The 15843-nt window shown below is 37.0% G+C and overlaps 1 protein-coding gene across 6 annotated transcripts in view; it reads left to right on the top strand.

Moving 5' to 3' along the window:
- Nucleotides 1–15843, top strand: part of LOC309444830 (transcription initiation factor TFIID subunit 4-like) — a 132656-nt gene that overhangs the window by 25790 nt on the left and 91023 nt on the right. For 5 of the 6 annotated variants that reach the window (XR_014185163.1, XM_082062965.1, XM_082062967.1 and 2 more), the window contains exons 8-10: nt 3554–3659; nt 7947–8061; nt 14818–14987. Coding sequence is in view for 5 of the 6 variants with exons in the window: in XM_082062965.1 (XP_081919091.1) it covers nt 3554–3659; nt 7947–8061; nt 14818–14987 (391 nt within the window). In the remaining variant the exon portion in view is untranslated. The remainder of the gene's footprint in view (nt 1–3553; nt 3660–7946; nt 8062–14817; nt 14988–15843) is intronic. The other variant, XM_082062966.1, reaches the window with a different exon arrangement.

The raw sequence follows: 15843 nt of genomic DNA, 5'->3' as shown, positions 1-15843 counted from the left end.
ATTCTCTACTGAAGCTTTTAATGGCATCAGTTTTCTGTTGTTGAGTGATTGTAATTTGTACATGTTTTAGTGATTCACAGGAAATAATTTTCTTTCTGTCCTGTGAGCAAGACACCTTAGAAATGGAAGAGTAAAATATGGCTATTTGGATAAAAGGAGTAGTTTCTATTAATGAAGATCTAGTCGCTGACTTGGAATTTGGTGTACAATAATATTTAAATAAAAATGGCTCTTGAGCAGCAGACATCTGGGATTCATTAGCAGGTACAAAGCCTATAGCTGACAGACTGTGTACCTGTTTGAAAGACAGCCTCATCATTTTCTGACTTGTTATCATGGACTTTACTTTCAGAATTTTGTGGGCTATTTGTTAATGTAAGGAGGATATTGGCATTGAATGCTGTTTGGAAGCCAGTAACAAAAGATGGCAATTAAAGGACAGACTTGAAAGCAAAGACTAAAAGGAAAACATAAGAGAATTAAACACACGTAACTTGGTCAAACATTAACTAAAGAGGGGCATAAAAAACATTTACAAATATTTTAAGGGTTTAAACATCAAAGCATATCAATGAATTTGAGTGGTCTAGAATAGTATTAATATGAATAGCGGGATATAATTAAGGGAAGCAGCATTTAGGCAGGATATAGGGCAAAATATCCTTACAGTAAGACAGGTTATGAGATGGTAGATCAGGCTCCCAAAGGCGGTGATGAAAAAGCCGTCATTGAAAACATTCAAAATCAGGAATGTATAATAAATTGGGGAGCAGGTAGGACAATTGATCTAGTGGCTTTTGGTTTTATTTTTCTTCATTGCTTCTTTGAGAACATATGTCCAATGGAACAATATTGTTGTAGTATTAACATTAAACACTACCAACTGAGTTTTTAAAATGTCATTTTTTTAATTTGGAAGGAAAAATAATTGCTTATGCAAATTTTGAGGCACTGTTGAAAAATTGTTACTATTACAGTATGGTAAACGGTGGTAAATATGAACTCTAGGCCCATAAAAGCATGAACATTGTAAGTTAATGCTGCCAGATTACATGATAGCTGAGGTTTGATATGACATTTATCTTCAGGAGTGAGTAGACTGATAAATCACAAGTGGCATAGCCACAAGTGAGTTATCAAGTGTTTACTCATGAGTGAAGATAAATGTCATATCGGACCATAGCCATTCTGAATTTGGTACAAGTGGCTTGTTTCTTCCTTCCACAGTACTTTTTTTTTTACCTTAATTGAGAGAAAAAATGCTTGGTAAAGGATATTTTCCAAATTCATTTAAATTTTCCATTATTTGCGGAAACTTCTATTTCATATGCTTTTGTTTTTATTGCTGTATTTTATACACTTAAGATTTTGAATCAGATGCTTTTGTTGCAATGTGTGATTTGTGTAAATTGAGTCGTGCTGATTTTGCAGCCCTTGTCAAGTAAGGGGGAGCATATTGGGGGGCCATATACATCTGCACTGGTGAAGGAGCATCTGAATTGTTGAGACTTGCAAAACCCTTGTCCTCGAACACTTTAGCAGTTCTAACTTAATTGTCCTAAACTTCTCAATGGTTGGTAGGTAGTAGCTTTCATTTTTATTTAGTATCTCCAGTTCAGGTAAGAGATAAAACCAGACGTTACCAGTCTTTCTACGTTTATACATTTCTATTTTTATACACTTTAGGCTGAATTCTTTCTAAGTCTGTATTTGTTCGTCGTCTGTTTTGTTCATTATTGGTCTGTGTTCACATCTGTAATCTAATTGCGGATGATAACTGTAGTACCAGACAGTCATTCCATCCACAGGTCACACACATCTCCTTCTCTTTCATACCAATGTAGTATTTTTTTTCCTTCTGTGGGCTATTCTGTATCTTATTAAAATACACTTGTACATGTTTCTTGTGCGTCAAAATGCAGTCAAATTCAACTTTTTCCATCATTTTCACTTATCACCTCCGTGTCTTTTCTGTTTTTCAGCATGGTAGCTACCTTATTCTTTCCCCTCAGAGTATCACTACTTTCTCACTGCCTGTCTTGCCCAAGTAAATTTACGTAGGTACACTCCATTCCTTTGCTTAGTGCAAATGCTCCATTTTCCTTCAGTGTCCGTAGCTGAAGCTGAATCCTTAATATTTTTTTTATCTTTTCTTTTTCTGTAAGGTAGCTATTACTAATATTTCTACATCCACAGGTTCATCATGACTTCAGCTTTTAGTATTTTAGGATGTACAGAATGCAATTTTGTAACTACAAAAGTCTTGTTCCTTCATTGCACTTTTCTTTGTAGTTTTTACCTCCCTTCCGATTTGGGAGCCCTGGTTCCTGCTGATGGAATAATTTACAATTTGTTCCATAGCCTCTTTATTCTCTGCTTTTATATCCCATTTGAAAATAGTTTCTCCTTTCCTTTTCTTCATAGCGTACTTTGAAGTCAGAGATTTGACCGTTCGTTATTCAGCTAAATAATATGGTTTTAGATACACTTTGTAAGGATAATGCTGACAAAAGGTGCAGTGGTCGTCGTTTCTATCACGTAGCGGTGTGTAGTGTCACATATTGTCCGTAGCAGGGAATGTGTCATCCTTCGGCTGCGAGACCGAGCCGTGTAATTCGGAACGAGCGGACACGTGCAATGGGAGTGACGTTGTGAGCATGGAGAGCGCGTGACTTCTGAAGTTGTCATGCCGGAGTTGTGCTTGTCATCTTATTCACAGCTATTTGCCTGTGTTTTGTTGTTGAAGTTTGTTTATGGATTTTTTGTTTATGGATTTTTTTGTTTTCCAGCTCTGCAGCAACCACACGTCTTTATGAATCTTCTGTTCTTTATACCTGTGCCTACCTTGTACCCAGTTTCATGAACATACATTTTGCTGTTGCTTAGACATGACCTTTGCAGAGGTTTTTTTCTTTTTGTTTTGTTTATGGGTCAAATTACAAGTTTCTAACCCTGTTTCACTTTTGGGTAAGGACTTCAAAACTTGATTTAGTAGTAAGTGAAACCTTGAGAATATCTGATGAACTTTTAAAAGATGATGCCTCGTTCGCTACATATGATCACCACATAACATTGTTTTCTTTCTTATGTATATCTGACTTTGGAACCCATAATATTTTAGAACTTTCTTTTAGTATATATTTTCTTTAAACAGCATAGACACATAGCAAAAAGCCAAATGGTTGTAGGTGGATACCACTAAAATTATTGCAGCACGTTCTACAAAAATGCTTTTCTTCCTAGTAAAATTTATGAATACAGAACTCTAAGCTTTCATATATACCTTACTACTATGAAATATATTTTTGATGAAGATTGTGACATATGACATTTGTGTCGAATATTATTTGATTTTCCTAAAGCATAATGGCAAAATTTGTATATACACACACACACAACCACATGCATTACATGACTATGACTTTTGTCACTAGCTGGTTGTGCTTTTAGAGATCCACATGCTTATATTGGTAACTACAGGTATTAGTATATTTACGTTGTGTGTGTTTGTGTATAAAGAGTATAATATAAGTATACTTTTTTTTAATAATAGCAGATTATCCAGTCAACATCTGCTCAAACTGTGAAACGAAACCCTGCTTGCCAGACTACCCAGATTAGGATGCCAGTGGTAATAACTCAGACCATTAGACCACAAGGTATGGGTTTAAATGTTTTAGTGAGATTGTTACCTTTGTATGAATTTCATTGTAATTACAAACTAGTAGCATGGGAAAAACTGACACTGTTGACATTGGCAGGCTTGACTTTTCTTTTTTACTTCATAGTGGCTGAGGAATGCATGTTTTCGCTCTGCAGTTTCAAGGTATTTCAGACCGATACAGTGAAATGTTTTGAAACAACATTAGAACTAAACTCTTGCATGCTTAGCTCCTTACTCAGCAGTTTTTCATGGAAAGTTCTGAAGGAAGTCAGGAACTTGACTCTTACTGTCCTAAAGCTCTAACTCTGGGCCAAGAAGGATATTCTTCTTTTTTTCCTGAAGCCTAGAGGATGCCTCAATTTAATAATTCTGCTTTTAATTCTTACTTCTGAAGCGGAATGTGATAGTCACTGTCTCTGCAGCTGCAGAAGTCAAGGTAGGAGTCTGAGAGAAATTTCTCAACCCATGTGCTTTGGTTTTTTATAATTTCCCTACCAGTTTGTTTACTCCTTGGTGAAGTCAGAGACCGAGTGCAGCAACCAGATAAGCCACGATTAGCCAGGGGAGCCAGAGGTGTGGTTTGCACACAGCTTCCCCCTCTGTGCACATCTGGATTAAAGTCTGCCTGATACATCCCACTGTTTAAGAGGGTTCTTGAAGCTTTCTTGCTTTCTAATAAATATCCATTTGTTTCTTTCCGCAACTAGGCCTGTTAGGCTTGGGTTTTATTTTTCCTGATTACGTATGAGAGTATCTTTTTGGATGTGGGCATTTAGATGATTGAGGATTTGTAATGGAATACAGAGCTTGTCATCTTTAGGTGTTGAATTGGAAATCAAACTAGTTTAAATGCACATAAAAGCTATTGCTGTCTATTTGATGTTACTGCTTGGTCTTCTCAGTTCTCCTTGGGAAAATAAAGCATTAAAACCCCCAGTGGTCGCACTTAATAGCAGTTGATGGTTCTACTCGCTCTGTTCTCTTTAGAGAATCCAGAGGTTGGGTGGACATGGAGACCGAGCTGTCACTGTAATGCTGTAGGCTGTTTTTCTAAATTAGGAAGAAATGCATTTACTTGTCATAAAAGGTATATAGTTCATAACACTGATACTCATATCCTGAGTTTATTAGCAGGGAAGGTATTTGGCACCTTATAGCATGAACTTTCACTTCTGACTAACGTGTCTGAGAATGAAGGCTGATACAATTTCTTTGCTTGTTCAGTCTCTGAGTTGTGGATGTCAACAGTGTGCCAATAATTTGCATGATACTGGCGTCTTTTAAACAGTGGATTTGGAATATAAATTTATTCATAACAGCTGTTGATCAGCCAATGAGATATAACTTAACTGGCAGTTTGGCTTATGGAAGACAACAGTTCAGAAAAGCCAATTCATGCAAAGCCCTGCTTTCAGGTGGGCTTATTCCTATTTACAAGCTTGTTTAAGCCCACTACTATATTAATTACACAGACAAAGCAAACAGAATAGAAATTTAGAAAACATCCCATTGTAAAACTGTTCATCCTGCAGCCCACGTCTAGGCAAAAGTCCATCTGTGTGCTTGCAGCCCTGAGAAATGCTGCTATGGCGTCCTGGCAGACACCAGCTGATTTTGATCTTGATATATTGTTAAGGTGTTCTGCTGTACACACCAGTACTGGCCTAGGTATTCCTGTAGGAGGGGGTAAGATACTGGAATAGGAGCTGGTCTCTAGTGCACATTCCAGTAGTATATACCTTTGTGGAGTGTGGCTTTTTAAGGATAGTTACACCACAACTGAGCTGGATTCCACACAATGGTGCATCTTCCTTCTCTAGTGTAATGTGTCTTTACATTAATATTGATGCATCCAAGTGAACAGACTATAATGCTTTTTAAAACAGTAGTACAGCTAAAGTTGGTAGGCTTTAAGGACTTTTATATTAATAAAATTACTTCCACACCAGGGGAACTAACACTATAGTTATTACACGAAAAATTCACACTTCTTTATTAAAGCACTTATCTCTATAATAACTGAGTGAGTTTGCATCTTATGGGAGGAATTGAGCCAAATAATAAAATAATTAGCCAGCATATTCATTGCAGCTATTTAACCTGTGCAGAAATGCAACTAGGAGTTTATAAATTCTTAGATTTGGGCGTATTTCTCCAGATCATGCTACTGAAAATTTGAAACAAGGATCCAGTGGTGAAAGACTCTGTATGTCATTACCAATCCCATGAGGTGTCTAGGCCCACAGGTGACTTTAATTTTCAAAATGTGCCCTGCCTCATAATGTAAATTGATGTTTTAACCGTATTTTGTGTCTAACTACTTAACAACGCACAATCACGATATAAATTGGAAAACTTTTATGTCATCCCAAGTTTATATCTGCTTTGCCAGATCCATTTGAGGAGGATTACATATACATGGGGTGAAAGAAAGTGAGACTTTAGTTTTTCCATACCCAGTGTAGACATAACTGTTTTCCTGAGACCGAGACGTTCGCTACTCGGCTTCTGTACCTTTTTGGGGCTTGCTTTTTATTTTGATCAAAAGTTACCAACTGTAGAAAACAAACCATTTATAGTAGTTCTAAAGGAATATACTATTAATTCTGGAGGAGTGCCACTGTTACCTTAATTTTGCCACTGCAAAGCTTTCCAAAGCTAACACACTCTTTATCCCCCAAATGTTAGTTGTAGAAAGCAGAGATCTGCTAATTTTTATTATTGTATTATTCCTTACCTTCCAGTTCACTTAGGAGGAAACCTTTCAATTAGTTCATCTGAAATATGATAGACAAGTGAATTGTCTGGTCCATGAACTAATGCTGTCTGTGGCATCTCATGGACCTCGAGTGTTCTGAGGATAAACTATTTTTGTTCCCCAGGCTTGGAGCCTGAAGTCCTGAAGCTTGTTTTATATTTACGGATGTGGAGAGTCCACACAACAATTTATTTGTATAGATTGGAGAACTGAACGCACACTGTCAAATCAGTTTTGCTTTAAGATCATATGTTGAAGTTGATAAAGACTTCAAAGTAAAAATAATTTAAAAAACAAAACAACCAAGCAAACAAAAAACCCCCTCCCATGCTGGTCTCATTCTAAACTTCTGTTTTAGCAGAGAAGGATTTGTTCAGATAGTTGTGGTTCCAGTTTTTGTAATTCATGAAGGAAAAAATAATGTAACTCTACTAAGGTCCATGCCAGTTATATGCAATTGAGTCATAGCTATGCAGGAATAACTTTTGTGTACTCAAAGTCTCAAACACTATGTGTATATAGCGCTCGATAAAATTGAGTGAGATACAAGAAAAAGGAGAGATCTTTCAAGTCAAGCAGACATATAAATGGATTATTTTCACATGCCAAAACACAGGTGGGATTGAAGGAAACACAGAATATAACCAAGGTAAACATGTGTTTAAGCAGTAAGAGAGGGCTCACTCCAGAATTTCATTTGTCAATGCTTTTTCAGGTGCATACGGATACAGTGTTTTTAATAACAACCAGGCCTGTTGGTTTACTAATTAGCAATATAAATTTGTAATCATTTTTTGTTAGATTTTTCCCAATGTCAGAGAGGAATAAATACCTATATTGTAATTTACTGTCACAAGAAACTGAATGTCCACCACATTTAGCCTCGTTTAGAAAACCTAGTTTTACTTCTACATGTAGACCTGTAAAGTCTAGATACAAATATGAATTTTAAATATTTTTTTTTCAAAATAAGGAAGTAAAAGCCAACCTTTAGGAGGAGGTTTATGTGAAATTTTACAGTGGTGGTTTTTCTTGTGCATACACTATAAAAAAAAAAATTAAAATATTTAAAAAATGTTTTCAGCTCTGAAAATACACTTTTTTTTCACTGCAATAAACAATGACTGTATTAAAAAATTACATAGGTAATACCCTGAGTGACTGTGACTTAAAGCATCTGTATTAAGAACATTTCAGATTCTGCTTCTTTATTCTGTACAGATCATCTAGAAAAGTGGTTTCCTGGCAATTGCAAACACAGTCATAGCCATTATGTGTCTTATAAACAGTTACGGCCAACGGTTTTTAGCTTGGAATCTTGTGTATTCTGTAAATATTGAACAAATTGTAACGTTAATGTAAATTTTGTATTTTAAATTGTTCTTCTTCAGCAGTTTAATCTTTAAAAATAATAACTTCCTTTGTTTGCAATTTACAGACAGTTAAATTTAGTTCCTGGACAGAAGGTTCTTTGATGTAAATTGTCTAAGACAGCTCATAATAACATTGCTTGGTGTTTTTCAGGCACAGTAGGGAAGGCACCAACAATACAAGCCGGCAAAAGTCCTGGGGGCTTTGGTGTTCAGGTCTCTGCAAATCAGAAAAACAAGCTGAATGACCCTGGAGGTGGTTCTTTCAGGTAAAAAATAATACTAAAAAAATGCAGGGGGGTGGTTGCGGGGAATCTGAACTATAAAATAGAATTTAGAATTGGCTTAACACCAGAGGGCAGTGTTTTACAATAATTCCTGTCTTCTTACTGTGATTGGATGACAGTTTTCTTGCTTAATTCTATTTTTAAAAAAGGGAGGTGGTCATGACACATCTTGAGGACTTTTCTTTAAAGGCAGTTTTTAATGTTTAATACAGCCTTCAATTCTGTAGATTATAAGAAAACTTCGGGAAATGGAATTATGTGTATGAAGTTTTTTAAAAAATACATATTTTTTTGGTGTGTATCGGATTCTAACATTGATATAGAATATGTCATGCTGGGCAGATACTAACTGTGATGACAAGGCATCTTGTTGATAGGCTGCTGCAGCCATCCCCTCCTTGGTGGAGGGAAAATACTGTATCGTTTTAGTTGTATGTTTTGGGTTTTTTTTGTTGTTGTTTGTTTTGTTTTTAATGTGTATATGATTGTTGTTGCTGGATTTAAAGACAAGACGTTGCTGTACCCGTTCTCCTGTGCTTACTTAGGCAGCAGAGGTTGGGGCGCTCTGTGGGTCCTGGTACTAATCAGGTGCAGCAAAGGTTCAACACAGTAGCGTTGATGCCTTGAGCTGCTGGATTGGTTCTTTTGTACGTCAAACTATTATTTTATATATATTTTGGATATTTTTACTCATTGTAGCAAAAAGCTAATCTTATGTTTACTGCATTTTGCTTTTGTTACCATCGTTTACATTTTTTTCCACCGATGAAAGCACGTTTTATTTGTGTTTAAATATTTTCTTCGTTAAATGACAAAATATTCCTACATTTTTATTTTCGTCTTCTAGAATTCTTGTGTTGTTCTGACATCATTAAACCAGTAATTAATTTTCAGGCTTATGCTTGTGCAGGTGAAGTAAAAGAGAATTTGTAGCCCTTTGAAATATCTCTGCTTTGAGGCATGTCAGTATTGCAACTAATAGTGGTAGTACTTAGTATTAATCTAGAAGCAAAATCATTCAATTTTTTATTTTCCAATGCTTTTGCCTCCCACTGAGTATTTAAATGATTTAACATGTCTGTTGGGTTCAATTGTACTGTCTTAATAAGTATTTTTTATGTTTATAAGCAACATGAGCATTTATTCTTCGTTAGTATAGCTTTCAATTTTACATACACCAAAAGGGACAGCATTTTTTTAACTGGATGTTGTAAACTGTGCCAGGATTGATTCTTGCATTCACTTAGTTTATACATAGAATATATTAGGTTAGCTGGAATTGTTAATTTTCCCTTGGGGAGAAGCAAATGCTCAAGGCACTGATTGATAAATCAATAAATCTTTAGTGAGTTTGGTAAATAAGCTGTCAAGGGTGTATGTCATTTTTCCTCCAGAGAACAAATTTTAGTCAGAATGAATGTTTTTGTTTCCTTGCATTGTTTTCTCCTTCAAAATAGTAAGACACAAAGCTGCATTTAAATAAGTCCATAGAATCGCAAGGATTTATTAAACAGCAGCAAAGATCAAGCTTTTTCTTGGTATCTTAACAAAGAATTCAGTTGTTTGCATATTTGCATTTCAACCCCTAACCTCTCCTGAGGACAAATAGATGTCTGACTATTAAGCCTAAAGGCACAGAGCTGGAAATCTGTATTAATCCTCTGAATGCTGACTAGTTTTCCTCAACATTCCCAGCGTGTGTGAAGAATGTCTTTTTAGCCAGAAGGCAAACTGGCATCTAAGGCAAAGCAAGAATTTTGAAAAATAGTTGTGTTATGTATAAATTTATTTTGCCCGTAGTGTTTTATTATTGCATATTTGTTTCATTATTTTATATTCTGCTTTCTTTAAAATAACTTACTTGAGCTTTTCACTGTTGTGAGCAAAGTGTTGGTCACTGGAAATGAAAATGTGATCTTTGTTATTTTCAGTTTCTTCTATTCTGGACTGTGGGAAATACAGGAAGGAATTACATAAAAGACATAGCAATTAGGAATTTTGCAAATTACAGCTTAGCCTTTAATGTCAACGTTTATTAATAAACTGTAAGACTGCTTATGTGAGTGCCCCGAATATTATAGTAGATGTTCTATGATGCAGAGTTTTCAAACCAAGATTTGTGCAGTGTAAAGTTGTATTCATGAAATGTTATGTCACCTTTTTTGGTATTAAGATTTATTGTTGAGAAAATTTTCAGAAAGAACTACAGACAACTCCATTTACACAGAATCCCAGAATGTCAGGGATTGGAAGGGACCTGGAAAGCTCATCCAGTGCAATCCCCCCCTGGAGCAGGAACACCCAGCTGAGGTTACACAGGAAGGTGTCCAGGCGGGTTGGAATGTCTGCACAGAAGGAGACTCCACAACCTCCCTGGGCAGCCTGGGCCAGGCTCTGCCACCCTCACTGAGAAGAAGTTTCTTCTCAAATTTAAGTGGAACCTTTTGTGTTCCAGTTTGAACCCATTACCCCTTGTCCTATCATTGGTTGTCACCAAGAAGAGCCTGGCTCCATCCTCCTGACACTCACCCTTTAGATATCTGTAAACATTAATGAGGTCACCCCTCAGTCTCCTCTTCTCCAAGCTATAGAGCCCCAGCTCCCTCAGCCTTTCCTCACACAGGAGATGCTCCACTCCCTTCAGCATCTTTGTTGCCCTGCGCTGGACTCTCTCCAGCAGTTCCCTGTCCTGCTGGAACTGAGGGGCCACAACTGGACACAATATTCCAGGTGTGGTCTCCCCAGGGCAGAGCAGAGGGGCAGGAGAACCTCTCTGACCTACTGACCACCCCCTTCTAATCCACCCCAGGATGCCATTGGCCTTCCTGGCCACAAGGGCCCAGTGCTGGCTTATGGTCATCCTGATGTCCACCAGGACCCCCAGGTCCCTTTTCCCTATGCTGCTCTCTGATAGGTCGTTCCCCAACTTATACTGGAACCTGGGGTTGTTCCTGCCCAGATGCAAGATTGCACTTTCCCGTGTTATAGTTCATTAAATTTTTCCCCACCCAGCTCTCCAGCCTGTCCAGGTCTCTGGATGGCAGCACAGCCTCTGGCGTGTCAGCCAATGCTCCCAGCTTGGTGTCATCAGCAAACTTGCTGATAGTACACTCTATTCCCTTGTCCAAATCACTGATTAATGTATTGAATAATACAGGCCCCAGCACTGCCCCCTGAGGCACTGCACTGGATACAGGCCCCAACTGGACTCTGCCCCATTGACCACGACTCTCTGGCTTCTTCCCTTCAGCCAGTTCGCAGTCCACCTCACCACCCGCTCATCCAGACCGCACTCCCTCAGTTTAGCTATAAGGATGCTGTGGGAGACTGTGTCAAATGCCTTACTCAAGTCAAGGTAGATCAGCATTTAGTTGACTTTCAAGCTATGTTAATACCTAAGGATGGAAATTTGAATTCCAGTTTTTGTAATTTTGTTTGTTTGTTTTACAGTAGAGTTTTAAACTAGTCTTAGTTTAAACAAAATCTTTGAAGCATGTATGGACAACTGTGCAAATACTTTGTTTTTTCTTTCTTGTTTTCAACTTTTGTTTGTAGTTGCACAAATGTTTTTAATGAGGAGGAGAGGAAGAGGTGTTACAAGAGGTTGAATAGATGAGGAAGAATTAAACTCTTAAACTGCTTTAAGACGTAGCTTGTGTTTTGAAAGAGTTTAAGAACCCAAGCTGTCTTCTTAAAAATAGCATGCATGTTGGAATGTTAGATTTATCCCATAAGACTCAGAATTTAATTCAGTAAAAAACTGAAATTGTTACTGAAACGGTATAATTTGTATAAGCACAGTAACATATGCCAAGAAACGTGAAATTGTTAAATGCTGTGTTGGGTTGAAAAAGGAAAGATAGACAGCAATCATCAATCTAGACGACCACTGGATGGCATATTCGTTCCACAGAATGACTTCTGAAAACTCACTCATCTGGACTTAAAAGTTGACTTTATAGGAAATTGTTTGGCAAGAATGCCACCTCTCTTTATGTATAAATGTGGGTATGTTTCACTATCCAAATGCAAACTCTTTTATTTTAATTAAGTTCTCAAAGTTGAAAAGGATATATTAGATAGAGTTTTCCCCATTAGATTGGAAGATTGTAAACCCAACTATGGTTAAAACTTTTCATACCTGTCTTCCATGTAACATTAAAAAAGAAAAGAATACTGTCACAGACAGTAGATTGCCAGTGAAGGGTGGAAGGAAATGATTCTGTCCGAGAGCCACAGTGATAGTCTTTATATGTGCTGTTGCATTGATTTTGATCACTTCATTGGAATCCTGCTTTGTGCCCAAATTGCCTCATTTTATTTCAGACGATACTTATTTATGTATAATGCGGTTACACATCTGTACTGTAAACAAAATTGGAATAGCTAAAATGCTAAGCAGATAAGAGCCACAAGTTTGTACTTTCTTCAGGTATTAAGCAGAAGTACAGATAAGTATAAACATCTCCTAAAAATTGTGTTAAGTCAAGAGTGCTATCTCAGTTTTTGTACAGATGATTGGAGGAGATGAAAGTACCTCAATCCTGGCAACCTGATCTGGAAATGTGGCATTGAGACTGTATAACTTGCTGGTAGCCAGCTTGTGTGGAACTGTGTGGCAAACACTTGCTAAAGCGAGTAAGATCATGGGGGCTTTGTGTAGACAAAGCATATGACTATCCTGCTTGGTTAATATTTCATCCAGATCCTTTGAGTCCTTGTGCTCGGGTCCCCGGGCACTGCCGGGCCCCCAGAGATGAGAGGGTCCACTGGCAATCGATATGGGATTATTTTTGAAAAACTGCATAAATTGGTTAATGTTTTGTAGTGTGGTGGGTTTTAGCTTTATTTTGTAATTCTGGCCTCATTTGTTTTCCAGTAGCTTCCACTATCTTACATAGTTTTGAGTTTGTTACGATAATTACCTTTATGTGAATTTGATTTTGCCATTAATCCAAAGGGCTGCTGGGTTTGGGCCTTGTGAGTCCTGGGTAGATTAACTTGGGCGATGTTCATTCTGTTTCAGGCATTGATATTTTAACACCCTCCCCCAATATTAGGTTTTCCCCTTTTTCAGTTTTAGCTGCTTTTTTTCACTTGTAGTTAGAATCTTTTGAACTCCGAACTGAGCATTTAAGCCACCGTTACTCGTTATGTGATGAAGTACATTTACCAGCTGTGATATCTGGGGTCAGTGTCACAGCAGGTTGGACAAGGCCGCAGAGTAGCTTGGTCATCTGTGCACCGAACACACAGGAGCCCGGTTTTCTTCATGGCAGTTGTGACCCTCCTATGAGCATCACATACATCCCATGTGAAATGTAATATCAAAAATCCTTTAGACTCAGCATGAAAACCATCGAGGCAGGAGATCAATTTTGTGAGACTATCCTCAGGAATTACATTCTACGAGGAGAAATCAAGTGCTTAGCACTCATGGAAAATAATAAAAGCTCATTTGTAGAGTGTTTTTCTGACAGTCATAATTTTTTTCATTTTCTGCCTCAAGTGTTCAGCATATTTCTCCAGGTTTAAACAAACAAAAATCCCTTCTTCTTCCCTCAAAAGAAAACAAAACCAATATCTAACAAACTGTAGAAGCCTTGCACCAAAACTGGCTGCTTTAGTGCACATATCAAGGAGAGTATGGGAGGACATGGAGGACCAAGTTTATGGTTTTCTAGATTTCTAGCCTTTTGTTCTCAGAACTTACTTGTAGCTTTTGTTTTTCACTACAGGTGTTAAATTCTAGGGTGCATAGGATGACATCTATGTAATAATTTTTTAAAAATATGTTAAGTTTTATTTGTTTGCTTTATGCAGTAGTAGGAGTCTGGACTTGGATGTGCGTATCTTTTCCATGTATATATTCTCAAAGGTTGTGTAATCATGTCTAGAATGTGCTGAAATACAGTGTTTGTGTCAGTAATAGCTCCTAAACAGAATGTACTGAAAACAGATGGTCGTTTCCACAGCTATTAGTCACACCTCATAGAGGTAGGAGGCAAGAGATGCTTGGGAGATAGAGGTGCAGAAGCTCGTATTTGTTAGCCAGTACGTGGACAAGCTGTTAGGATGGGTATTGCAGGGCAAACAGTGGCCAGGGAAGTGCTGCTGCCATCTTCCCAAATACAGCTCACTTTTCTAAAAGTAGTGGACATGTTCAACTGGTTTTTGTTTGTTGCCAGAGAAAATACCAGCATATATTCAAATTGCACTTGGAATCCAGGCTTACCTATGAACTCGTGGTCAAAGAATCATCCATGAATATTGCTGAAGATGCTTTGGTGCCCATTTTGATAGGAACTCGTAAAACAGCGCAGGATTCCAAATTCATGCTTTTGCTTTTAATGTCTGTGGGGCTTTTTTTATTATTTTATCATTTTACTCCTGGTTTTCAGTATAAATAACCAAATGCTCTGTTTTTAGTGGCGATCATTGCCTTTAGTTTCCTGACCATCCAGGTTTCGTTGATATCACTCAGATGAAGAAAAGACACCTCTGTCACACCATCTGTTACAGACAAATTCTCCTGCTTCTCAAGTTTCCCTAATATAGTCAGAGAAATACTTAGTTTTCTTTATCTAGAATATATTCTATGAAAATGGAGAGCTTAGCAGTTGTGGCTGGGCAATGGGCATGTTACCTGATGATTACTTTTGGAGAAGCGGATAATATACAAAATGAATATATCACATGCAGAATTATTTTTGTGTTTGCTTTTTTTTTTTATTATAGAGATGATGATGACATCAATGATGTTGCCTCTATGGCTGGTGTTAATCTTAATGAAGAAAGTGCCCGAATTATGGCTACCAACTCTGACTTGGTTGGAACCCAGATACAGTCCTGTAAAGATGAACCTTTTCTTGCTGCTATACCTCTACATAAACGCATACTTGAAATGGGTGAGAAACACGTCCTTTGCTTTTGAGAGTGTGTTTTCCTTTGGAGTTATGCCATTCTGAGTAGCAGAATATGCTTAGCACTTAAGATTGTTTTTTAGGCATTTTAATACACCATCTTGTATTACTAAACTTTCAAGGTTTTTGTGATAAACGTAACTTTATCTCAAGTTGAAATAAAATAGTATACTGGTACTTTTGTACTTCATGCTTTCTCTATGTTTTTATATCTAAGGATCACAAAGCTCTTTGCAATCATTAATTATTTCTCACAATCTTCCTTCATGTTTTACACATGAGAAGACTGAAACAAAGAGGTAAAGTAAGTAGTACAGGTCACAGAGGACACCTGTGAATAACATTTAACAGAATGTTTAAGTTATCTCTCAAGATTTTCTTTCCCTAACACCTGCATCTTTTTACGTTCATAGTGATTTTCTTATACCATTACTTCAAAAAATGTATTTATTTATCCTGGCAAGAAGGTGCATTTATTTATTCTGCCATTGGAAAATAAAAGTTAAAAACTTTAGCAGAAAAAAAATAACTATTCAAAATTAGTTTTAAGGTTACTAAGTATCTTCAGAATGTATTTTATATGACATACTTAATTAATATACGACAAATGTTCTAGTACCTAAATGTATCTTTTTCAACATGATTTTGGTAATATTTAGAACCATCAGTGTCTTAAGATACTAAGCTCAAATTGTTTAGGGACATAAATCATATGTTTCTTTTAGAACTATGCTTATGTCACTAGTTAATTTTTGTAATTTTTAGGAATCTAGTTCTCATAATTTTAAAGATAAGACCAAAATGTTGTTGAAAGTGAGTACAGTTAGGTTTCTAAGTCATG

This window comes from Streptopelia decaocto (genome assembly GCF_964273445.1).
Source record: "Streptopelia decaocto genome assembly, chromosome: 11".
In the NCBI taxonomy this organism is placed as follows: Eukaryota; Metazoa; Chordata; class Aves; order Columbiformes; family Columbidae; genus Streptopelia; species Streptopelia decaocto.
Note: the sequence above shows the minus strand (reverse complement) of the source record. Positions and strands in the feature narration are given on the sequence as shown.